Below are 26,635 nucleotides of genomic sequence, written 5' to 3' on the forward strand. Positions count from 1 at the left end.
TAAAGGCACATGTTCTAGCAGCACAGGTAGAGTGTCCAGTATGAAATCATGATAACGTGCTCCATTGAGCATAGGTGGAAGAACATGGGGCCCAATCAAGACATCATCAACAATGCCTGCCCAAACATTCACAGAAAATCTGTGTTGATGACGTGATTGCACAATCGCATGCGGATTCTCGTCAGCCCACACACGTTGATTGTGAAAATTTACAATTTGATCACGTTGGAATGAAGCCTCATCCATAAAGAGAACATTTGCACTGAAATGAGAATTGACACATTGTTGGATGAACCTTTTGCAGAAGTGTACCCATGGAGGCCAATCAGCTGCTAATAGTGCCTGCACACGCTGTACATGGTACGGAAACAACTGGTTCTCCCGTAGCACACTCTATACAGTGACGTGGTCAACGTTACCTTGTACAGCAGCAACTTCTCTGACGCTGACATTAGGGTTATCGTCAACTGCACGAAGAATTGCCTCGTCCATTGCAGGTGTCCTCGTCGTTCTAGGTCTTCCCCACTCGCGAGTCATAGGCTGGAATGTTCCGTGCTCCCTAAGACGCTGATCAATTGCTTCGAACGTCTTCCTGTCGGGACACCTTCGTTCTGGAAATCAGTCTCTATACAAACGTACCGCAACACGGCGATTGCCCCGTGCTAATCCATACATCAAATGGGCATCTGCCAACTCCGCATTTGTAAACATTGCACTGACTGCAAAACCATGTTCTTGATGAACACTAACCTGTTGATGCTACGTACTGATGTGCTTGATGCTAGTACTGTAGAGCAATGAGTCGCATGTCAACACAAGCACCGAAGTCGACATTACCTTCCTTCAATTGGGCCAACTGGCGGTGAATCAAGGAAGTACAGTACATACTGACAGAACTAAAATGAGCTCTAACATGGAAATTAAGCGTTTCCGGACACATGTCCACATAACATCTTTTCTTTATTTGTGTGTGAGGAATGTTTCCTGAAAGTTTGGCCGTACCTTTTTGTAACACCCTGTATAGTCATTACAAATTTTAAACCAATAGACTGGAGCATTGCCATGAAATATTCTCTTCCTCTGAATTTAATCAGTGAAGGTTGCATTCTTTTTCCTCTTACTGAGGATAAGATTTTCGGCACCTGGCCTATAAATGGCATATCTATTGGATGGTTATATTTAAAGTTCAGCTACTCACAGAGGACTAGTGTTTGCTATATTTATCGTATGGCAGCAAAACTTGGTAGATGTGCTAATGCGTTTATGTGGAATCAATTTATGCTGGAAAACAAATTAGTTCCATTTGTGGCTACCAGGTGCAAATCTGACACTGTACACTGTTTGTATGACTGTATGACATTCACACTGTCATTTGATGAGCCATAATGTGAGTGAACAGTATGACTATTGAGAAGAGAGACCGTGTGCTGTTAGTGTAACCGTTTTATGTGAATGGCAGTAATTACAGTGCTGCAAGGTCTGAGAAGAGGCTCAGTGTCATTAAATGGTTTAAAAGAGATGATAATGAAATTCGAAAACATGGATGAGCTTGGCGTGGTACCTGGAATTGGAAAGCGTCCTATGCTGGTGGAAGTTATTGACAAGGTTGCTATTGCTGTAGCCAACCTTGCAGCATGTGCCTCAGGTAGTGCTAGTTCTCATGCAGTGTCATGAGAATTTTCCATCCCCTGGTCAAAAGTACAGAAAGTTTTGCAGTCTATTTTACACTGGCACCTGTACAACATACATATGGTGCAGCAACTGAAACCTCATGATCTACAATAATGTTCTGAATTTGCTCTTTGGTTCCTGGCATGGACTAAAGCTGATGATATGAAGCACAGCAATATTCTGTGGAATGATGAGGAATGTTTCTCACTACAGGGTGCAGTGAATACACAGAACAGTCGAATTTGGGGTACTGTTAAATCATGTGTTGTGCACAAAGAGCCACTGCACCTGCTGTTCGTGACTGTGTTGTGAATTCTCAGTTCATTGTTCTTTGAGGAGAACAAACCCAGAGGGCTTATTAGGTGTACTGTGACATCAGCATGTTATCGAGACCTTATTGTACAGGATGTGATTCCTGCTTTGGAAGTGCAGAACTGAGTGGAAACCACTGCTTTCATGTAAGATGGGGCAACACCTCATATCACTCCCCCAGTGAAAGATCTGCGTCATGCAATCTTCCTCAAACATGTTATCTCAGAGGTTTTTTAGATGATTGGCCTGTAAGATCGCCTCATCTGAATCCATCTGGGGATGTCTAAAAGAACATGTTTAACAGGAACACATTCAGTCTCTACCTAATCTGAAGATCAGGAACACGTTGCTCAGATCCCATCGGAACTCCTGTGAATAACTGTTGATCATGTAATTTTATGGCTGCAGCATCTCGTCAGTCTCTCCGGTGCTCATGTTGAACAACATTATGCCTTTCTCACTTGTTTGACCTTTTCTGACCATGTCCCATTCCTAATCCATTACATATGAAAACATTTCTATATGTCTTCCTTGCATTCACAGTGTCAGATTTGCACCTAAGGCCAAAATTGGAACCAATTTTTGTCCAGTGTAAATCAGTTCTGCATTAACACATTAGAATAGCTACCAAGTTTTGCTGCCATATGGTAATTACAGCCCACACTGGACCTCTGTGAGTAGCTGCACTTTAATTATAAACACGCGGTACTTTTCCCTCTACCCTTTCTCCTAAAATTTGAAATTATCCAATATTGCTTTAATTGTTTTTATTTGTCACCTTTTTCATTGTTGTTGTCCTCTAAAATCATCCCTTATCTGGGATGGCTCTTTCATTCTGTAATAGATTGCACATTGTCGAAACTACCTGGCAGATTAAAACTGTGTGTCAGATGGGGATTCGAATCTGGGAATTCGGGTTGCACAAGTTTTAATCTGCTAGAAAGTTTCAAAACAGCACACACTTCACTGAAGACCGAAATATTCGTTCTGGAAACAGTCTCCAGGACTGTGGCTAAGCCATTTACTGACAATACATTTTTATTCAGGAGTGCTAGTCCTGCACGGGATGCAGGAGAGCTTCTGTTAGTTTGGACAGTAAGAGAGAGATACAGGCAGAACTGCAGCAATAAGAGCCTGTAATGAGTCATGCCTGGATAGTTCAGTAACAGTACACTTGGCCAGAACAATATAGCCATGTTTTCTTTAATAAAACAGATCTGAAGAGGGACATTACCCACAATCTAAGAAACAGTTCTGGTCATATTTATGTGCCTGTCAACTACTCAATGCTTCAACTATATGCCAAGTGGTTAGCTTTACTTTTCATTGTTTTTATTTCACTTGAAACTTTCCAATCTCCTTTTAATGCCAAAAAATTATTTGAACAATAAATAGTAATCCAACCACCTCACTTCTCTACAGTCACAAATACCTGGTTATCTACATCTACACTCCATAACCTACTGTGTGGTGTGTGGCAAAGGGTATTTCCCATCAAATCACTTATTAGGCCTTCTTTTCATTCCATTCATGTATGGAGCATGAGAACAACAACTGCTCAAATGCCTTTGTATGTGCTGTAATTAATTTATCTCATCTTCACAATTCCTCCAGAAGTGATACGTAAAGGGATGTAGTGTATCTGTTGCTTAAAGCTCGTCCTCAGAACTTTGTAAGTAGGCTTTCATAGTATGGTTTGAGTCTATCTGCGTCTGAGTCTATGAGTTCAGGTTTCACTGTGCCGCATTTTTCTTTGTGCATGTTCGATATCCCCTCTTAGTCTTGTTCGGTATAGGTACCACACACTGAGGCACTATTCTAGGATTGACTGCACAAGTGTATTTAATGCAATCCTTTTTGCAGACAGATACCATTTTCCTAGTATTATACTAATGAACCAGAGTTTCCCATCTACTTTACCAACATCTGATTGTATGTGATCATTCCATTTTGTATCCTTACAAATTGTTACAGCCATGTAAATGTATGAGTTACCTAATTCCAGGTGTGATTCACTGATACTATAGTCATAGGCAACTCCATTTATCCATTTTGTGAAGTGCATAATTTTAAATTCTGAACACTTAATGCAAGTTGCCAGTTTTTGTACTACTATGAAATCTTATGAGCTCTGACTGAATACATGTATTTTTGCAGCTTTTTTCAGATAGTACTTCATTTTAAATAATTGCCTCATCTATAAAAAATCTGGGATTACTATTAATATTGGCTGTCAGACCATTGATGTATGACATCAACAGGAAGGGTCCCAACATCCTACCTTGGGGCATGTCTGAAGTTACTTCTACATCTGGTGATGACTCTGTGTTGAAGACAGCGTGTCGCATCCTCGTCAACGACAAATCCTCAATCCATTTTGTTTGCTACCCAATACAATTAAATTTGGTAATATGAGTAAGTGTGGTACAAGGTCAAACACTTTTCGAGAATTGAGAAATACTGCAGCTACCTGACTGCCATGATCCATGTCTGTCAGGGTGTCATGTGAGAAAAGTAAGAGTCAGGTTTTCCAGGACTGGCATTTTCAGAGTCTGAACTGATTATAGTTGAGATCTATATTCCTAAAGGGAACTTTCAACTTTCCAGCACTGTGTGCACTGAGTTGAAACTTCCTGGCAGATTAAAATTGTGTGCTGTACTTGCTACCCAATGATCAGTAACTTTTTCTTCCAAAGACAAATCAGTTTTGCTTACATGTTTTTTTTTCAGTCCTCTCTTTTTATCATTTTTAAAACTTGAAAATTTTTCACCAGCAACCCTGAATATGATATGAGGCTAATGTCCATTTCCATGTTTCATAGGAAATTACTGCAACAGTCTCATCGTTAATTTGCTATAACTGTACACTTTTTCATTCACATCTATTATTGAGATGAAGTCAAGAGACAGTGCAAAAATGATGTGGAAAGTCTTCTGTGAATAGTGAGCAAATCTGCATTGTTAGGAAATTTTCTGTATGCCCTACTGGTAACTGAACACAGAGGCAAGCCTTCAGCAGCTGACACTCCTACTTCCTAAACTTCCTACATCTCTTGCATACCTTGCTGGACTAGCACTACTGAAAGAAAAGAGTGCTAGGCCAGTACGGTACACAAGAGAGCATCTGTGAAGTTAGGAAAGTAGTTGAGAGGTAGTAGTAGAATTAAAACTTCATAGATTGATTTCGCCTACATAGATCAGTAGGTAACAGCATTGTACACAAAAGGCAAAATCCATGTTTTCCCAATCTGGCAGATTGTTACTCATCAACTCAGTGTGGAATTCCTGACAGAAAAACCAGAATTATTCTTACTTCATTAAGTAAAGCAAAGCTGTCCTCAACCTGAAGGTCCATTCACACGCCACAATCCTTTACTGCATGTGGACCTGTTGCGAGAGGTATATCCTTGTTTTCCTCTAACCTCTGAACCTTTCTTACCCAGAGAATTATAGGGATGCCTACAGTTTTAATGTGGACTCTGAGACATGGAGCAACTAGTTATGTTTCACTTTGACACATCATTGCCAGATATGAAAGAAGTGATCAGTGACAGAAAAAACCTCAATGACTGAATGTGGATAGAACTTCTGACCTTTAGATTTGTAGTCTGGCACATACTAACAGAGTCTATGTTAGGATTTTTCCAAAAGAATGAGTTTCTCATAACCAAAAGTTAAAAATAATTCATACACATAAGATCAATGGGCCTTAAATACTGAAATCACACAGGTTACTAAATAAACATGCTAACAAACTTTCTTTCTTGTTGTCATATTCTTTCTGCCCAATGAATCACTAAGTAGGGCACAATGCTATCACTTCAAAAGACAATGTATCAGAAACATTTGTCCTCACAAGAATTCTGGCAGGTGTAGGTGCAGAATAACAGTAAAATACATAAACTGTTTGAAATATAATAATAATAATAATTATTATTATTATTTTTCTTTGTTTATTATTATTATTATTATTAATTATTACTATTATAATTTGTTTACATCGATGCTTACTATTTTGCTTTAGCGTAACTTTCAAGAAATTGAAATAATGAAAAATGCAGCATTTGCTCTGAAAATTTCAGATGTCATGGTACTGATTTAAGAACTAGAATAACAACAGACTCTCTCAACTTTGACAACAGCATCATTTAGACAATATAAAATCAAAGTGAGCACTCACCAGACTAAGACTGTGAACAAAACCCTGCAGAGTATTGTTATGTGTGTGTGTAAATGGTAGGAATGCCTTTTCTGCGTACACTCGAGAAGTCAATATTTGTTACTTTTTTTTCTAGTGGAGGGTCTTTTCATTTTCGGCTTGCCCTACTAGGCTTCTTGTGGTTTACCACTTCTACCTTTGGACACTCAAACATTGTTGAACAGCAGGCACAGTCAGCTTGTGAATGTGTCCTTTTCCTGGTTGAAATGTTCTCTATGGGCAATAACGTCACAAGCCCATCCCTGTGGGCAGACCCTCATCTGAGCAATGGAAAAGGTTTCCTGTATTAAACACAGATTGTAATTTTGGGATTTCTTGCCATTTCTGAGTCATTTAGTTTTCAGACTACCTCATTCCCTGAAAGTAAGCTGATAACCATGGAAATTGATATAAGTAAAAATATAATCACTTTTACTAAAATGCACGGAGGCCTGGCAGGAAGGCCACAAAGCCATTTACCAGCTTGCAACATGGCATTCACATCAATGAAGGAATTGTACTTGTGCTTTTTCAAACTTCTTACAGTTTACCTCTTTGGAAAACATACTGCTGACACGGACCAATCAGGAAATGTCAATGATTGCTACAGTGAGAATAAAGGTCATGTGCAATGCATTACTCATCATGTAATTGATGAGTCATGAAGAAATTTATTGTCGTCAGAATACAAATCATACAGAAGTACATTAAGCTGCTTTTTAGTGCTGCACTCAGCACTTTTGCCATGGTCATAGAACACAATAAGTAAAATAACCATTCAGATTCATTCGTCACAAGATTATGCTATTAGTCAATTCAGAAAAGTTATAAGTTATCTTCATGGTAAAGTTTCATGTTGGTGAAAGGCTGGAGGTAATAGCTACTTAGTTGAAGGCTGGCAATTTGGTGGAAATGTATCATACAGTCTTTTGTTTGGTAAATGAGATGGGATATCAATGTAGAGAATGCCTGAAGACATTTGGTCTCACCTTGGTTTCTAAAACACTTGCTACAGCTTTCAGGGTAATAATTGATACCCATTAGAGAATATTTGTTATTTAACTGACAATTAACAAGTGTTTTAGTTCTATAAAATCATTTCCATGTCTTTCAACAATGCAAATGACAGACTAAATTTCTGAGTTTGAACCATGCCTGTAGGTGCTACCGTGCCAGTGTCTGACTTTTGTCAAGTAGGAGAACATACATTCCAAAACTAAACCATGATACGTGTGAATTTCATTACCACACTCTGTTCAGAGTTCCTTCAAGCCAGGTCACAAATATTTTTCCCGCATTTATGATGAGGCCAAGAAATTCTTATTATTTATGTAGAAATTATCAATGCATTTGATCAAAATCTATTCTGGCCCCCTTTGATTAATTCACTGTTACTAAGAGCAACACAACAAACAAGCATTCTCTGTGTAATGAAATGATCTGTAAGTTTTGTCAAGTGAAGGTAACTGGTTTTGTGTTCTTTATGTGCCATACAAGCATCTATTACTCTTGACGCAAGTCTCATATCATCAGTTTACACAATTTAACTTTATACACTTGAAGAAATGGATGTGTTATTGACATAATAAACTGAGGCACCGTTAAAAAGTTTGGAAAGACACAAATGAGAAACACCAAAACTGCAGGAGTGATATAAACTACTTCTTTATTTTTGAAAACATAGCATATTATAGACTGTCCCTTACACATTGGACAGTGAAAAGATCACATACCAGTATTACATCAGGGGCATAGTTCTGTTAAGTTTGTGCACAGCCCAAGTGTTTTGCTATATTGTACATTAAGCCAACCACTGGTAGCTTAATGAAATTTGGCAGAGTTCTGTGGTCTGTAAAACAGCTCTCTTACAACACACCACTCTGAACAAGAATAATAATGCACTTGAATTTCACTGTTGTTGCATATGATATACAACACACTCTTCACATTTGAGGCCAGAATGTTGACTGGTATGGACATAATACATCACAGTAGCTCTGAAGAATTTATGCACCAACACATCAGTAAGTTGTTTTCCTGAAGTTTTCAAGTCTAGGAAAATTCAATGATTCAGTTCAGACACATTCAAATTTGTTCCATGAAAGATCAATGAACTACAGTTTTGGCCAGTGGTGTTAACACAAATTTTTCTCTAGATGGAAAGGAATACTGTGCATGAACTCAAAAGTATGTATTCAATCACCTACAAACACAAGCAAAATGCAGTCACATGTATCATTCAAACTTTTCTGGGCTGTGTGTTAAAATTTTACTGTCAAACTACACATTCCTTTGTTCCTTTCTTATGGACCTTGAATAAGCTCTTTCATTAATATGATATAAAAACTTTTTTCTTTTTTTTTCTTTTTTTTTTTTTTTTTACAGAGGATGAAGATTGTTTTCATCAGAATCATTGAAATAAAAAGGCCTCAATGAGTGAGACTATTATACTATATACACCTCCGAAATATCTTGTGCAATATAACAATAAAACAACAGACATATAAGTATCTATAATATACTCACATCTCATTATTTAATGCTGAAAATAAGTTCCTTTTACTGAACATATACAGTTACATATAAGAAGCAATTAATAATTTATTTTCAATTAGAAGAGCTAGGCACTGCACTATTACATAAACTGAAAAATCATTGAGACCTCTGTCTCTGAAAATTTAAATCTGAATAAATTTGTCAAACATAGCTGCACATTAAGGAAAGTAAAATAATTAGAAATAAATACACATTTGAAGAGCACAGTAAAAATATTTGACAAATAACCTTCACATTTATTTCAGTTTACTACCAGCCAACAACAGTAGCACATTCCTACACACATAAATTGTATAAATGTAAAACCAGATGTGCAGTGCTGCCAAACAAATACACAAAAAAGAACAACTGAAATATGTGGGAGTATAAAACAATGGAAGTTTTCAGTCTCATGATGCGCAATTAACAGTTGTTGATAGTTTCTTAGGTGTTCTGCACAATATATTATTCAACACTTCAAGAAAACAGCTGACAACCATATTTTGTTAGATTTTTTGGGAATTTATAAGAGTAGAGGGGAGAGAACTGATCTGTTAGAGCGAGTATTAACACAAATATTAAAATTAAATGCCATTTCTGAAATGTAAAGAATTAGTTGGCTGTTCTTATATTTTTGATAATTATTAAAGAGCTGGTGGTATATGCACTAAATGTTTCTTCTTTTGTAGTTATACAAAACCCACAAGATGAAGTAATTTACAGGTTCGAGTTGAGAGAAGCACATTAAAAGTCAAGCAATGACATGTACAGAATGAGCTGATTTTTCTTAAACTTATTTATGAGCCAGAGTCATCTGAACTAAATGTTCTTTCTTTTATAGTTACACAAATCCCACAAGATTAAGTGATTTAAAAGTTCAAGTTGGGAGAAGCACATTGTTAAAGAAGTTCAGAGCTGTCTCTGGAATTTGTATCTCATCTCTTAGGGTCCTGTAATTTATTCCCCTCTGTAATGTACCTATATCTTCCTAACTATTTTCTGCAAAATTGCAAAGCTTGTGTCCTTTGTTCTTGATCGACACAAGAAAAGACTTTTGTGGCATTTTTAGCCCTCCCTTCAACAAATATGGTTGAAACAATTGTTTTCCTATTGTTCATAACTTTTGTTTTTCTTGATAATATTTAATCTTGAAATTATAGTTAAAAATAAACAAACAAAACATTTACAACACAGGGTACTGAGAGTAAGTATCAGACTAAAAATGAACAGTAAAATCAAGCAGGTAGGATAGAAATCGTTCAGTAAACAGAAAATTTGTATAACAATCAAATTTATACCTTCAGCCTTCAGGAAACAAATGCTCTGGATAATAAAGCACCTTTGTAATTAAAGTTTCTTTTGTAATTGTGTAACACACCCCACAATGACTATGAGATGAGCTCACATGTATTCTCTCTATCAAGTTAATTTATATGCTACTATATGGAGATATTTGTGCAAGGTGGTCTGTTATTGATTTCCTTATTTGTGTGGGCATATAACAAACACCATTTGATCAACAAATCACAGAAAAATGGATCCATGATTCTACACTACACAATGTTAACAGCATATGGAGTTTACAGATTTCTGAAAGTGCAGAGAAACACTAACTACTGAAGTAAATGAATTTTTCTAAAACCACTGCTTTAAGGAACAGAAGGCTGATCATTTGAAATAAGTACTTGGCACCTACAAAAGTGAATTGGGTCCAGTGTGTACAGGCAAATAACTGCAGCTGCAAGCCAACCAACATGGATGTTGGTTTTAAGTAGTTTTCCAGTCTGTATATGAAATGCTTCATATGTTTTCAGATTCTATTTTAATTTCAGCCACAGATGTGCACATTATATGATTCACAATTGGGGAGAGAGGGCAAAGAATTCTTCCATTGTTCATACTATGATTTTAGAAATAAAGTTTACTTTAGGTGGGCTCCACAAGAATAGAAGTAGCTTACAAACAGAGTTAGACCTTGATGTAAAGCAAGAATATGCTCCTAAAGGAGGAGGAGGAGGAGGAGGAGGAGGAGGAGGAGGAGGAGGAGTAGCTTGTGATAGTGGTACAGATTAAGAGAGAATAAGATATATTAAACTTGTAACTCATGGTGTACAAAGATGTTACTTTTATTGTTTAATTCAATACTTTTCAACAAATTTAACCAGAATGAAAGTAATGAGATTTGTGAACCTTCTTGTTAGATTCACACCTGACAATGCAAAAGCCAAGAAAATAGGCACTGCTTCCTAGCTGCAGAAAAAGCAAGAAAGCTGCAAATATGATACAGTTATTAACTGTCAGGCATATCCACTTGAATGTTTTCTTGCCAAGGAAGCACATGGGGCAATACAGTGAAAAATAATTGTTTGGTAATCATTTAGAACTGGGTTCAAATCTGCTTCCAGATTACGGGTTTTTATGGATTCACCAAATCATTAGACATTATTGCCAAGACTTTTTGTTATAATAAGACAATAGCTGATAACATTCCTCAGCATTGAAAACACTGAACTTGGACTGAATCACTGGTGAATTCAATACTGATGGAACAGTTAGAATCTGGTATTATTTCACAAGACTGTTAATATAGATTATAGTTAAAGCCTGCTGCCTATAAATGAAACTGTTCACAAAAGTTATGGAGGCAGGAGACATTAGAAAACTGTATCATTACAACTTGTCCAGAGTGCAGGGAAGCTGGTTAGCAATAAAAGCTGAAATTAAAAAGAAAAGCAAGTTCAGTTATGTGCAAAGCAAGAAACCATATTCAACATTATTATTTGTATTATACAGGCTCATGGGACAATTTCTCTCACTGCTTCAGTTCTGCACTGATTTATCCTTTAATCTCATTTTTCACAACAGTCCCACACACACCTTCACTCTGTAACAAAAGGAATGTTTAATTTGTTAGAGCATCACTACAACACTGAATCATCAATTCCTGCCTACACTTTGCTTTGATACATATATTTGTTTCTGACTTTTTTATTTTGATTAATCTTTTTCCTTGATTTCCTAGCTTGGTGATGAATAAAGATGGCCTACCTATCATTGCTGCATTATACAGTGAACAATACTGCCTTCACTATTTGGAGCAGAAACTCCCATCACAGAACTAAACATATGTGAAGAAGTAAAATGCAGCAATAAGCAGAGGCATTCTCACATTCAGCTTATGCTAAGCAGGACTGTTGGGCAGAAGGGGCAATTTTCAGTGGTCAGTTATGGGAAATAGCTATTGCTACTACAGACATAATAACCACAGCCATTCAATTTGTGACCAGAAATAGCCCATGGGGCACATATTAACTTTGTGATCCTGTTTATCATATAACAAAATCTTGACATATTTGTGTCATAGATCTGACATATGTATCACAGATGTATGTCTACAGTATAATCTCTATATACACACAAACTTAACACAGAGTTACACATACTTGCTCTTGTTAAAGCAGTATTACAGATAAATAAATAAACTGTCAAGAGAAATAAATGAGATATTTCAGAAAACAAATTTTCAGACATGTATTATATGCTAGGCAACTTCCTCTCTTAAGTCTCCTCTTCATTTATATGGTGGCTTTCTGATAAACATGTATAACATACAGAACAGAATATAAATTTACTACACCTCTGTTGAAAAGTTTGTATTATTTCGGAAGTTACTTTTTTCTCACAATTATCATAACAACATTGATTGCTATATTGTTATGTTTAGGTTTAACAAACTTTTCCATTTACACTGTTATACTAACACTTTACATCTTTCCAGTTATGGTGACAGCTATAACTGATATAGCCATAGGAACAAATATCAGAAAATCGTAAAAGAGTGCGCATTAGCACCTAGTGATACTAAAAACTAACAACAGGAGGAAGACATTAAAAGAAATAGGAAGAATTATTTATGTTAATAGTAACAATTCGCTTTTATTCTTGTACAACACATATTCTCATGAGCTAAGAATTTCCAGGGGATGAAAACCTGGTACAGTGTAAGTTATATTCTTCAATGAAAAGTGTAAAAGTCCTTGCTGTCTCAGCATATTCATTGACAGATCTCTCTTCTTATTACTTAAGCGCACACACTTCATAAAGACAAATGCTCCTCTTACACAAACCAAACTTCAAATAACTATTTTGTTCGTAAGAATAAATATGTTTTATTTAGGACTGTATAACAGAAACTGAATCCATTGTGCAAACAAGTTAATGATTCACTGCTTTGCTCAGTACTATCTGCCATCAAGATTGGAAGTGATCAAAGGCATTTGAAACAACAGAAAGTCACTCTATTTCTTCCACATTTAAAATGTTAGTTATAAAATTTTAAAATGGTACGTAGTTGAGATACAGGTGAAACCACAGACTTCATAATTTCAAGGTACAATACAGTTTTTCTTAAAACTGTTCACAAGGTTACAAATCATAGAATTTGATTAGTTTATTGAAATTATTCAGTTCATCCTTGTCATCTGAAGTTCATCCTTGTCATCTATAGAATGAACTGCTATTCCAATCACATGGGACCGGCAGAGGTAGGTATTAATAAGTTTTCTTATTCTGATTCCCAAAGAGATTTCTGTATTATTTTCAGTTACCTACAATATATTTTGGATAAATTTTACAATAATTTTCTCTCAACAACCAAAGCACAATATGGAACTACAAAGGGTAATAATTACATAACAATGAAACAAGGTTATTGTACAGAAATAGTCACAGCAACAATTCAAAACTTTTATTAATGACAGGCAGGAATCCCAGACATTCTAACTGAAAATGTCATATTCTGTTGACCTCAGTGACTGAACACCATCCAACTTAATAAAATCATGGTCAATGCTGATTTGCAGCTGCAGTCTTAAAACAGTAATCCATTCAATTTACTACATACCATTGACATAAAACAGTACAATCAAGTTTCTGTATTTGTACAATTCTGGTAACTTCACCTACTCTACTAAAAGCTTTTGTTTAACCACTCCCATGTATTTTCATTCTTAGAAAAATATTCAGTCATACATGCATCACATCTAACATTTGGAGAGAAGACAGACAGACGGACAGTCATAAAACAGGCAGACAGACATACTTGCATGTGTGCACATGAATGTGCATGCTCACACACCTCCAAGCACACATATGTGCATTCAAAACACACACACACACACACACACACACACACACACACACAGAGAGAGAGAGAGAGAGAGAGAGAGAGAGAGAGAGAGAGAGAGAGAGAGAGAGAGAGAGAGAGAGACTCAATGTACAAAGTTGTGTACAGACATTTCAGTCACACACATGAATTACAGAGGAAAAAATTGAAACAGTAATACAACTATAGGCCAGCTGCCATGAAAACTCAAAAAATTCTGCACATAGAGATCCATCAACATATATTTCTGAACAAAGCCTTGTGGCAGATCTTAAAAATCACAGTACTGAAGCCTGTCATGAAATTTACAGTGGAGACTTTAGAAGCTCCCATAAGATACAAAACCATGTCTCTAGCACATTGACGAGTTTTGGCATTATATACCCTGTGATTATTTTCAAACACAACATAAGATTAAACAAAAACAAAAAACAAACAGGCAGTCAAATAACAACACACCTGTTATTTTTGTACAAGTTATAGTAATTTTTAACAGTATCACATTAAAAAAGCTATGCATCCATACTGCAATGTATTAGTAGATCTTCATAAAGTTAAATATAAATTTTAGAATACAACAAACACTGGATTACATGCACACATCACTGAATTTATCATTCTCTTCTTTGTCACTACATACAAAATGCACATATAACTGTTGTTAGATTGCAACTGTTTCTTGAAAAGTCCTCTTCTTACTGTTCATTATTAACATAACTATCAAAAACTACCAAACCCAATATCCATTCTGTCCTGTTTTAATCGATCAAGCATGTGATTTGGGAGGTAGCTCGGTTGAGGATAGGTACTGTTTGAGTACGGGGACGGGTATGGATAATTTGGACTTGGCACATGCAAGCTGTGAGCTGGAGGATACTGAAAGCTACCCCCAGATGCTCCAGCATACGGTGGAGCACTATGAGAGTACTGACCATATGGATATGGCAAAGAATGTGTTCCCATGCTCATGGGGTTGTGAAGTCCCACAGGTGATCCCAGAGTTCCCATCGAACTGCCCATACCACATGCTCGTTCCATTATTCCACCACTCATTCCATTGCCAAACATTCCATTTGCACTACTCACTACATGACTGGCCATTGGGTGTGGTGCACCAATTAGATTGGGGTACGTATTAACATTAGAGTTCATTGGTGCATAGTTGGAAGCTAAGCTGCTGACAGAGAATGAACTAGAAACTTGTCCTCCTGCTTCATGATTCACTGCTGTACTGCTGTTTGCAAGTGATGTTACAGAAAAGTTCATGCTTCCATTACTATGATGCAAACTATAACTGTTTGATGTGCTGACAGAGTAGTTTGAACCAGAGCTTGTATAATGTGGACTATAATTATTAGAATTGTGACCGTTCGCTGCACTGTACTGTTGACCACTTGAATAGCCTCCAAGGTACCCTGAGTTGTCATTAAACTGAGTGGTAGGAATATGGCCATTGCTGAACTGCTCTTCAACATTACCGTTTCCAATTGTACTATGAGGGGCCTCACCATCTGCAATACTTGGAATTTGATCTACCAAAGATTCAAGCCCTGATAAACTTTTGGATGATACATCCTGGTTTAAATTTCTCTTTGAATTGTATTCTGTCCCTGTATAACCTAAAACAGAATGGTTATCTGGACTTGTCTGGAAATTTCCATAATTTGGGTAACCTAGATTATTGGAATCATTGGGAGGTGCAGGACTTGAAAACCGACACTCAGTGGGATTTTGGTTATTTTCTCCCATTACCTCTTCCTTTGATGTTCTAGCCGCACTTTGCTGCCCATCATTTGTTTCCTCTGGCATGCTACTTGGAGGTTCAAAGTCAGGAGGTGCCAGACTTGGAGAAGTTGGTGATGGAGATCCTAGATTATGTTCAGACGAAATTGCTGCACTGATTTCAGATGAAAGATCAGAGTGAGTGAAGGACTGTGACGGTGGCTGAGGGGACTGTGTATAATGCTGCTGTGATGGAACAGGTGAGTGATGATAATTAGGAATTTCTGATGGTGATTGCGAAGGGTGTTGGGAGTACGAATGAGAGTGTCCTCCATATGAAGGTGAGAAATTCTGTTGTCCATAGCTAGATGGTGACTGAATAGGGGGAGAGAAACAATTATTAGAAACTGTTGTTGATGAATTTGTATGGTCAATAAGGCCATTAGTATTTGGAATTACATCCTCTGTTTTAATTTTTTTTGGCCTGCCCCTTTTCTTCTTTGGCACTTCACAAACATTGTTAGGCTCTTTCTTCGGTGCTTCGGCACTAGGTTTTTTTACTTCAACACAATCTGATTTAATCTTCTTTGGCCTTCCTCTCTTCTTCTTAGCTGGTGGCTGATCTTCTTTTTTCATGACTGCATTACTCAGATCAGTCAGCTCATCATTGGCAGGAATTCGTCCATAACCATAGAAACTGTGCTCATCCTTAGGCTCATCTTTCAGTTCCGGTTCAAAGTAGTTCTTCAGCTTAGAGTCTGTGAAAACTACCTCTGTTTCATCAAGGTCTGTAATTATTCCATTGAGATAATCTCTGAATTTCTTGAGAGCAGCATAAAAAGGAACCTTATCAGCAGCACGAGGAAGCTGTGCACATCTGGCACTTGATGATGGCATCACCCACATATACTGAAACAAGTAAAAAACAAAGTATATTAATGTGAGAACTATCCATAAGCCCAGAAATACTGTGTTCGGACTACCATAATTGTTATCAGTGCTGTAGCAGATTCACCCAAAATCTTTAGTTACTAATTACAGTTGAAGGCAATCAAAGCATTAAAATCAAAAATAAACTTTTAAAGCTTCAAACCATTTACAACTACCAAGTTCATATTGTCAGTGCAGAAACAATATTGTGCAACTGATTTTTCCAGACTTTGGTCAGCTGGTGTACTTAAATCAGCACAGCTGCTTTTACTGCAAGAATGGCACACTTTCTCTTCTTTACAATGAAAATGACGCTGAAAGAATTTGAAGTAAGTTCCACCAGGATGTATTTTAAAACTGTACTTTATTAAACACTACTAGTTTTCAGCATGACTCATTCTCAAGTTTATTTCATCTACATCTATATCCCACTAGTTCCCTTATGGTGTGTGGTGGACTGCACATTGTGTATCAATGTCATTTCCCCTTTTCCTGTTCCAGTCATGTCTGGTTTACCGAAACAATGACTGCTAGTAAACCTCTGAGTGGGCTCAGATCTCTCTAATTTTACCTTCATGGTCTTTTCATGAGTGATACATATGAGGAGCCTGACTCTTTTAGGAACATATGCTCTAAACATTTCAACAGTAAACAATACTGTGATACAGAATGCTTCTCTTCCCGCATCTGCCACTGCACTCAGCATCTCTGCATTGAGTATCTTTGTGATATTTTTGTGCTTACTAAATGAACCCATAATTAAATATGCTGCTCTTCTTTGGATCCTCACTATTAACTCTGTCAATCCTATTCAGTACAGATCCCAGACTGATGAGCACTATTCAGGTATTGGTCAAATGAAAGTTTCATACGCTCTGTGGGCGGATTACATTTCCTGTGGGTTCTTCAGATGAATCTCAATCTGGCATCTGCCTCACCTGTGATTAGTTTTATGTAGTTATTCTACTTTAAATCACTCCATACGCACACTCCTACATACTTTATGAATGCAACTGCTTCCAGTGATTATTCTACTATCATGTAACCAAACAATGAGTCTTTCTGGCTATTTATCCAAACAATAATGAGTCTTTCTGGCTATTTATCCAAACAATAATGAGTCTTTCTGGCTATTTATGCTTAGTATGTTACATTTGTTTATACTGATGGCTAAGTGTCAATCCCTGCACCAAATATTGATCCTCTACAGGGCTTCCTGCATCTTGCTACAATTTTCTAGCATTGTGACTTCTTTGTATACAACAGCATCATCCACGAAAAGTCTCATGGAACTTTCAATGTTAGCTACTATGTAATTTATATAATTATATTTTGAAACATTCCTTTGGGGCACACCAAAAGTTATTTTCATGTCTCATGACTTCTCTCTACTGAGAATGACATGCAGTGTTCTGTTCACTAGAAACTCTTCAATGCAGTCACACAGCTGATCTGATACTCTGTACACTCATATTTTGTTCATTTATGCGGCAGTGGGGAACTGCGCTGAATGTCCTTCAGAAGTCAAGGAACACAGCATCTAACTAGCTGCCTGTATTTAATGCTTTCTGGTTTTGATGTGGACTGGATTTCACATATCCACTGTTTTCAGTACTAGTATTTATTCTCCTGTAGGTGATTTTCGGTCTCCAGAAATAACATAATACACGAGCATAAAACATGTTCCAAAATTCTACAACAGATCAACATCAGAGATATAAGCTTATAGTTTTGTGCATCTGTTCAATGACCCTTTTTTGAAAACCGAAATAATCTGTCCTTTTCTCCAGTCATTAAAAATGATTCACTCCCCCAGAGACCTACAACACACACTGGCTAGAAGACGGGAAAGTTCTCCTGCATACTCTATGCAGAATTAAATTGGCAACCCAGTCCAGCGACCTTTCCTCTGTGTGCGATTTCAGTTGCTTTTATATCTGATGGTCACTTATTTTGACGTCTGCCTTTTGTCATTCGTGTGACAATTTAGAGGTGGATACAGTTTTAGAAAAATGCATTTAATATTTTGGTATTTTCTGTGTCATCCTCCATTTCAGTGGCACTACAGTCACAGAATGTCTGCACATATGGCTTTGATCTGTTTAATGATTTAGCATATGACCAAAACTTATAAGGATTTTCTATAAAGTCAGTGAACAGAATTTACTTTTGAGTTTGTTGAATGTTTCACATATGGCCCTCTTCATGCTAATTTTGGCTTTGTTTAGTTTTTGTTCATCTGTGAGGCTTCAGCTACTTTTGATTTGCAGCGCAGCTGTCTTAACTTTCATAGCAGGTTTCTTAACATGATGGTCGAATCACGGAGGGTCTTTTCCATGCCTCACAACTTTGGGTGGCACATACCAATCTAAAGCATATTGAACTTTGTCCACTGGCATTCAACACTGACAGTGCTGGAGATGAAATTTTCATGTTGACCTATACGGTGATCTAAAATCTGTTTCTTGTCACTCTTGCAAAAGAGAAATATCTTCCTACCTGTCTTTGTATTCTTATTTGCAACCATATTCAGAGGTGTTCTAACAGTTTTATTATCGCCAATTCCCTGTTCTACACCAACCGAGATGAAAAATTCATGTCTATTTGTCACCAGCATGTGACAAAAGCTGTGGATACACCATCTTTGTCAAACAGAAATCATGCACCATGCAATTTTCTATAGGGAGGTGACAATGTCAGAATACAGTAGTGAAATGCAGGAATATCTGCAGAGGATCAAGGTTGGTACAGTGACTGGCAGATGTCAATCACTCTCAAAAACAAACTCCACTTTCATATGCAATTCTGAAATGAGCAACAATTTCTTTCTAAAGCCTTGACTCAAGAACTGCTTTCTAATACAGAATGATATATACCATGTGATATCAGTGTGCTGCGGCTGTGTATGCTTATGCATTTATGCGGAAAATCAACACAAAGTATGCTACACAGATTTCTTCGATAATAATACATGAGACTTGAGCTTCTCCCAGCATATTAGATGTTTGTATATCTTACGTTAATGCAGACAGGTAACATCCCTGAGAACTGCAGATATTTAGATAGGTGAACACCCTCTCATTTTCCAGGTACAAATGCACCAACAGATCACTGTGACTGTATAAACAGAGTGGAAGCTTATGCCTAATTATGCTTGGAAATCTGCTCTCTCCTCAGTTTAGCAGAACATGGACAGAATTAGTGGTACTTGCTTACCTGTTGTCAGTTAATGTTTCACTATCATTAATGTCTGATGTTGGTCATCTTTGGCTGTGTAGTGATGTTAATTGTTGACTGTGTGTACTCTGTTGTTCTTCAGCCACTTTTTTGGTTTCAGTGTCACTACAACTCTATGCATCAAGGGTTTAGATTTGTACCTTGAAAATGACAAACTGTTCAACTGTCAAAATACTAGTAGTTGTTGATGGCATTACTCAGCTGCACACTTATAAGTTATTTGAATAGCCAACTAAACAACTTACTAAGTACTTGGACATGGCTCAAAAAATTACTTAGAAATGATCACATTTGGCATGCTGGTAACAGCTTTGTTGGTTTCAGGTGGTTTCCCATAAATTTGTATATGAAAAATACAGAAGACATGATAAGTATTTGCAAAAATAATTATAAAATTCACATATTCATGCTCACAAGAAGTGTGCCTTATGAATTTTTGGATGACAAGAAGAAATCTTAAAATGTTCTTGGGTATTTAGCCATCTGGTGTCCGTTTGGACAGTGCAGCTGTCAGTACTTGTAGTAAAATGTTGTAAGATATATGTAGTTAAAACTAATAAGGTATATTTAAAAACCATTCTCTATCATTGTCCACTTTGAACCACTTGACCTTATGCTTATTCAATATGTCTTTTCCACATTTTTCTGTCACTGACTACCATCACTCATTCTTTTTTTGTCAACTCCCTCTTTACATTCTCTTTACAAATAGGACCTTTCCATTTATCAGGTGGCTCCCTTGTTTCTGGTTCATCCAGTGCTCTTCTGCACATCTCTGTGCACATTTCGCCTTGTGGCATGCTCATCAGATTTCTTGCTCAGAGGGGTTTAGTTTTATTCAAAATGATGGGTTGAGTACTGACCAAATAAATACTTGGTTGCCATTTTTTAAAATGACATTCTATATTTTTCACTTTTCAGTAACTTTACTGGGTCAAATATATATGTACAAAATTTTTGTAAAACCACATCCACCTTTTGATCATCTGTCTTTCTGTTATTTGGTGTTTCACGTACACAGGGAACATATAATGTCATTCTATGTATTTTATCACACATCTGTTTGAAACAACATCTTTACAGAATCCATATAAAAGTAATAACTGCAACAAGCAAGTATCCGTAATGCATAACATTTTCCACACATTCTTTTACATCAAAGTTTTTGAAGTTGTACCAATACACTTATGATAACACTCCACGACAAACAGATACTATAATTAAATTTTCCTCAAGACATTTAGGTCTCATCATTATCTACAATAACGATAATTATTTACAATCATTCTCTATGATGTTGACGGAATCTGAAGAAATGAATTAAAATTTGTGCCACAGTCAGGCCTCAAACATTGGTCTTCTTGCTTACTAGGCACAAATGCTAACCATTACACCACCACAGCAGTATGGTCAACATTGCTGCATGAACTACCCAAGTCAAATGCCCTCCCCAACACAAACTTCAATTCATATCTTCAGCTTATTTTCCCCCTACATTGTCACTACTGCCAGGGCTCTCTAGTATTGGAATAGCATCCCAGTGTTGGATGTAATGGGGAAGCCCTGTACCATAGGTAATCTTATAGATCTTATAATTAAATTTTCCCCAAGACATTTAAGTATCATCATTACTAGAGATAAAGTAGCTTCCATCATTACCATAGTTCAAGAGAAATCTTTAGAGAATGTGTAACTTCACAAAGATAGTGTTGTGTTGTAGTGCACTTTTGGGATTCCTGTGGCACATCCGTTATTTGTAGAAACCACAGAGAAAGAAACAATTTGGTCATGTCTGGCTTGGGCTACCTTCATGATGTTATGGAAAGATGTTCAGTGTTACATGAATGCATCTACAGCACAGACAATTAAGCACACAATAATACTGTCAGAGTGTGGACATGTCCCATACTAAACTGGTTTCACAGCATGGCTAAAGTACCATTCACTGGTTACCCTGGCATCTAAGAAAAATGGACCAACAATTTCCATGATTTGACATCATTACCAATACACTTACTTTTCATCACACTCACTTCTATTTCATGTACTGCGTGTGGTAGGGCTGTGACAAAGCACATTCAGCAGGATGGTGGTTCAAGTCCCCATTCAACCACCTAGTTTCAGGTTTTGCATTAGTTCCCTAAGACTTACAGCAAATGCCGAGATGTTCCTTTGAAAAGGACACAGATTTCCTTCCCCAATTCGAACTGGTGTCCCAGGTCAAATGACCTCAGCGTCAATGGGGCTTTAAACCCTAATTTTTCTTCCTTAGTATTTCTTTCATGTCTGCTTCTCACAGATGTTCTTTCACCCAAATACAAACATCCTTTGGCACTGAATGATCCACTGCTAGCAGAACTGTGATCACAAGTTACTGTAAAAGCATGGTCTTTTTTGTCTATCCATTGAACTATATCATTGACATCTTCTTACATCCATTGACTAGCAATTTCATCAAAGCTAGGACTGTTAAAACTGACAGGTTCCTGTGAACACATTTTGTACTATACTAAAGAAAAATGGTATGTAGATTGACAAGGCATGGTCTAGGAGACTACAACGTATGTCCAAACAAACTAGAAAGTGACAGTGCAATGAACAAGAAAATCTTGTAGAATTCGTGATTACAGAAGGGCATTCTGCCAGAACTGACCATGGAAAGTGAGTTAGAAAATTTTTCCGCAGTCTGAGAGACCACACGTCATGAGTTAAGGGCTAATTTGGAGTGTGTCCTCTCTTTGTCTTGATGACAGCCTGTATGCTACTGGGGACACTTTCAATGAGGTGTCTGAATTTTGGTAGAGGAATGGCAGCCCATTCTTTCTGAAGAGCTGAAACCAGAAAAGGTAGTGGCACTGGACGCTGGGACCTAGAGCGAAGTTGATGTTCTACTTCATCCCAAAGGTGTTAAAAAGGATTAAGGTCAGGACTCTGGGCAGGCCAGTTCATTTTTAGGTATGTTATTGTTCACAAACCATTACCATGCAAATGCTGCTTTATGATAGGGTGCATTGACATGCTGATACAAACAATCATTATCTCCAGACTGTTCCTCTACTGTACACAGTATACAATGCTGTAAAATTCCCCTCCATTTAGCGTTTTTTAAAAGTTTTTAACCAACATGGTTGGGAACATCAGTGATCTTACTTGTGATAATTACTTATGAAGAAACAGTCACGATCACAAAATATCATTTAAAATGACCGGTATCGGCACATACAGTAGGCCACTTCCAGATTGACTGCACCATTTGCTGAAACTGGTGACATGTTGAGCATCTGCACAATAAGTGCTCTGCTCTTGACAACAGGCAGCTGCTCAACACATCACCAGTTCCAGCAGATGGTGCAATCACTCTCAAGATGGCCGAAAGCAATTATTTTAAATAAATGGTATTTTGCAATCATGACTGTTTCCTCACAAGTAGTTTTTTTAAGTGTGATGAGGGAGCTGCACCCTAACCATGACAAACACCCCTATACCATACCATCATGTCCTCCATACTTCACTGTAGGCACAACATATGACAGCAGGTAATGTTCTCCAGGCATTTGCCAAACCCAAATGCTACCATCGGACTGCCAAAGGGAATAGCGTGATTCATCACTCCAAATCACTTGCTTCAAGTCATCCACTGCCCAGTGGCATCACGTTTTACATCACCTCTAGCATTGCTTAGCACTGACTACAGACATGTGGTTTATGAGGAGCTGCTCAACCATTGTACTCATTGTTTTTAACTCCCTACAGACAGTCATTGTGCCAGCTGGACTGATGGTAGCAATTTGGAATTCACAAGTGATTCTTTCTGCTGATTGTGTGTGAATTTTTAAACCAAGCTCTCCAGTGCTTGATGGTCCCTGTCTGTCAGTACATGAAGCCTGCCTGATCTCAGTTTAGCTGTGGTTATTCCTTCGTGTTTCCACTTCACAGTCACATCATCAACAGCTGGTGTGGGTAGCTTTTTGGAAGGGCTGAAATGTTCCTAATGGATCTGTTACTCAGATGATGTCCAATGATTAGTTTTACGTTCAAAGTCACTGAGCTCTCCTGACTCACCCATTCTGCTGTTACTGTTACTCCACTGACGACAATACTCCTTACCTCCTTTCACACTGACAGGTCTGCCCCTCGTGATAACTAATGGTCAATACGGCATTACACAGCAGTGTCTTTTGAATAAATAGTGTATGCACAGACCTATAGATTTATCTAACTGCTGAAAATTTGCTGTAGAATCAGCGGATATACTTTCTGGTTATGTATCATGATTTTTTATTCACCCAAAATAAAACTTCTCTGTAAGCTTAACATGGATTCTACAAGCTCAAGTAATATGGAATCTGGATTGGTCTGTCTGTCCACAAGATCCAGAAGGCTGTACACAGTGGAGCCCAGGATGTTGCCACAGCTCATACTTCCGCACTGTCACCTGATAAATAAAATATATGCCTATGGGATAGTGGAAAAGTGGACTGAAGTCTTCCTGACTAATAAAGCCTAGCATATTGTTCTTATGGGGAGCTATTTCCACACATGAAGCTAAGTATCCTGTGTAGCACAAGAAGTGTGATGGGGCTGCTGCTTTTTACAACATCTATAAAAAACCTCATGGAAAACAGTTCAAAGCCTCCGAGGTGTTCAAAACATTATTTTAAATAAATGGAAGTTTTATGAGATTGTTAGTATAGACAACCAACAGATAGTGTCATATCAAATCAACAGAATGCAGAAACGTATACTTAGAAATTCAACCAATCTAGTCACGGGACATAATTCTGACTCGGAGAAATCATGTATGAGGTTCCCCAAGGCTCACGTTTAGGTCCACTATTGTTCTTCATATATATAAATAATCTTCTGTCTAATATACAACAAACAGAATTAGTTCTTTTTGCGGATTCAGTTCTGCAGATCTAGGGGTACTACACCAATGGTAAGTGTAACATATGGTGAGGAAATAATAAATAGGGTGGAAAATTCAAAATTCTTAGGAGTCCATATTGATGCGAATTTAAATTGGAAAAAAAGCGCATTTTGGAACTCCTAAAACAACTCAGTTCAGCCACATCCACACTTAGAATCATTGCAAATCTTGGAAGGGGACAAATCAGTAAGTTGGCATATTTTGAATATTTTCATTCAATAATGTCATATGGAAAAATGTTCTGGGATAACTTATCTTTAATAACAAAAGACTTCATTATGCAAAAATGTGCCGTAATAACATGTGGTCACCCACAATCATCTTGTAGACATCTGTTTAAGGAGTTGGGTATTCTGAATACTGCTTCACAGTATATTTATTCCCTCATGAAGTTTGTAGTACATAATCCACTACAGTTCAAAATGAACAATGAGGTACATAATTACAATACCAGAAGGAAAAAATGACATTCATTACTCCACATTTATGTTGTCTTTAGCAAAAAAAGGAATACACAATGCTCCAACAAAGATTTTTGATCACTTAGCCAGTGATATAAAATGTCTGACAGACAGAAAAATGAATTGTATTACAGGGAGGTCACATAAAAAATTGTTACGACATGCAACGCTTGGCGAAAACTTGAATATGACAAGTAGAGGCCAGACCCTACAACAAACTGATTTTGATACACTCTGCTATACTAATTTGAGAATGCTGAAAATAGCCCCTGTGGAAGGATTGAGGTCTCAATGCTTCCATTTTGGACCAAGTGGAGCCATCAGGCTCCTCAAAAATAAGGAAATTTTATTTACATATATCAAGTTGCAACCAAATAGTTACCAAAAAATCAAAGACTTAGTGATTTTCATCCATTGTAGATATACTCTGGGGGAAGATCCCCTGCTGATATTGGCGGTGGCCATATGGTAAATGACCTGCATTCATATCATAGTCAACAGTGCACTTCTTAGGATACATTTCACTTTGTGGTGAGATATGACAGCCAATTCGAAATTTACACACTGTTACTTTAAATGAAATATTTTTTATTGTGAACAAAGAAAAAAGTTAGTAGCATATGTGCCTTTGGTGGAGACTAAAGGTTTTCTTGTGGTTTTTACCCCTCATATATTACCCTTTTTTAGGGGAATATGAAGATGAAAAAACAATCACAAGTGTTAAATCATTATTGCTGGCGTATCTCTCTCTTTCCCTCTCTCTAGCAATGAGACAGGGCCATTTCTTTCTATGTGATTACTGAAATTTTCAGATGAATACACAATTATTATCAGATGTCAATTAGAGAGCATAACAAATTAAGGTACCATAAATATTAATACAATTTTACTAAACTAAGTGTCTGTACATATGAAATATTACCTAACAAAAATTACATCAGAGAACATAACTGCTTATATGGTGAATGCCATTAGACACCCTTGAAGGTTTACCATGACAGGAAGAACATGAGGAGTCTTCAAGAAACAAGTGGCAGAGAGGGAGTAGAGATGATATTTTTGTGAGAAAACACAGAAAAAAGTAAATTAATAAATACATACAACACAGTATACAGTCTGTGCCAATGATCAAATGTGTCATCAAAGTCTAGTACAGTGCAGCCTGAAATGTATGAATAAAATTTCCTCATTTTTTATTAGTCTAATGATTCCACCTGGTCCAAAATGGATCCCGCATCATGAAATCTGACCACAATTTTTTAATGGAAGTGTAGTGGTCTACACCTATTCACAGAAGCTGCTGTTCAAGTTCCCCATTGATTAATATGTTAAAGTTCATAGGGGGGGTGGGGGGTGGGGTGGGGGGGGGGGGGGGGGGGGGGAAGGGTAGGTTGCAAGGTCTGGCTCCTCTTTCTGTGCCTCAACATTCAAACATTTATAATGTAATGTGTGTAAATATATGAAAAACTATATCA

General features: G+C 37.2%; 1 protein-coding gene across 2 annotated transcripts in view; it reads right to left on the minus strand.

Moving 5' to 3' along the window:
• Positions 1–7,830: 7,830 nt before the first annotated feature.
• LOC124554678 overlaps positions 7,831–26,635 on the minus strand; it is a 234,004-nt gene continuing 215,199 nt past the window's right edge. For both annotated transcript variants that reach the window (XM_047128296.1, XM_047128295.1), the window contains exon 7: positions 7,831–16,511. In XM_047128296.1, coding sequence (XP_046984252.1) covers positions 14,601–16,511 — 1,911 coding nt within the window. In that variant the 3' untranslated portion in view covers positions 7,831–14,600. The remainder of the gene's footprint in view (positions 16,512–26,635) is intronic.

This window comes from Schistocerca americana, chromosome X (assembly GCF_021461395.2).
Source record: "Schistocerca americana isolate TAMUIC-IGC-003095 chromosome X, iqSchAmer2.1, whole genome shotgun sequence".
Taxonomy (NCBI): Eukaryota; Metazoa; Arthropoda; class Insecta; order Orthoptera; family Acrididae; genus Schistocerca; species Schistocerca americana.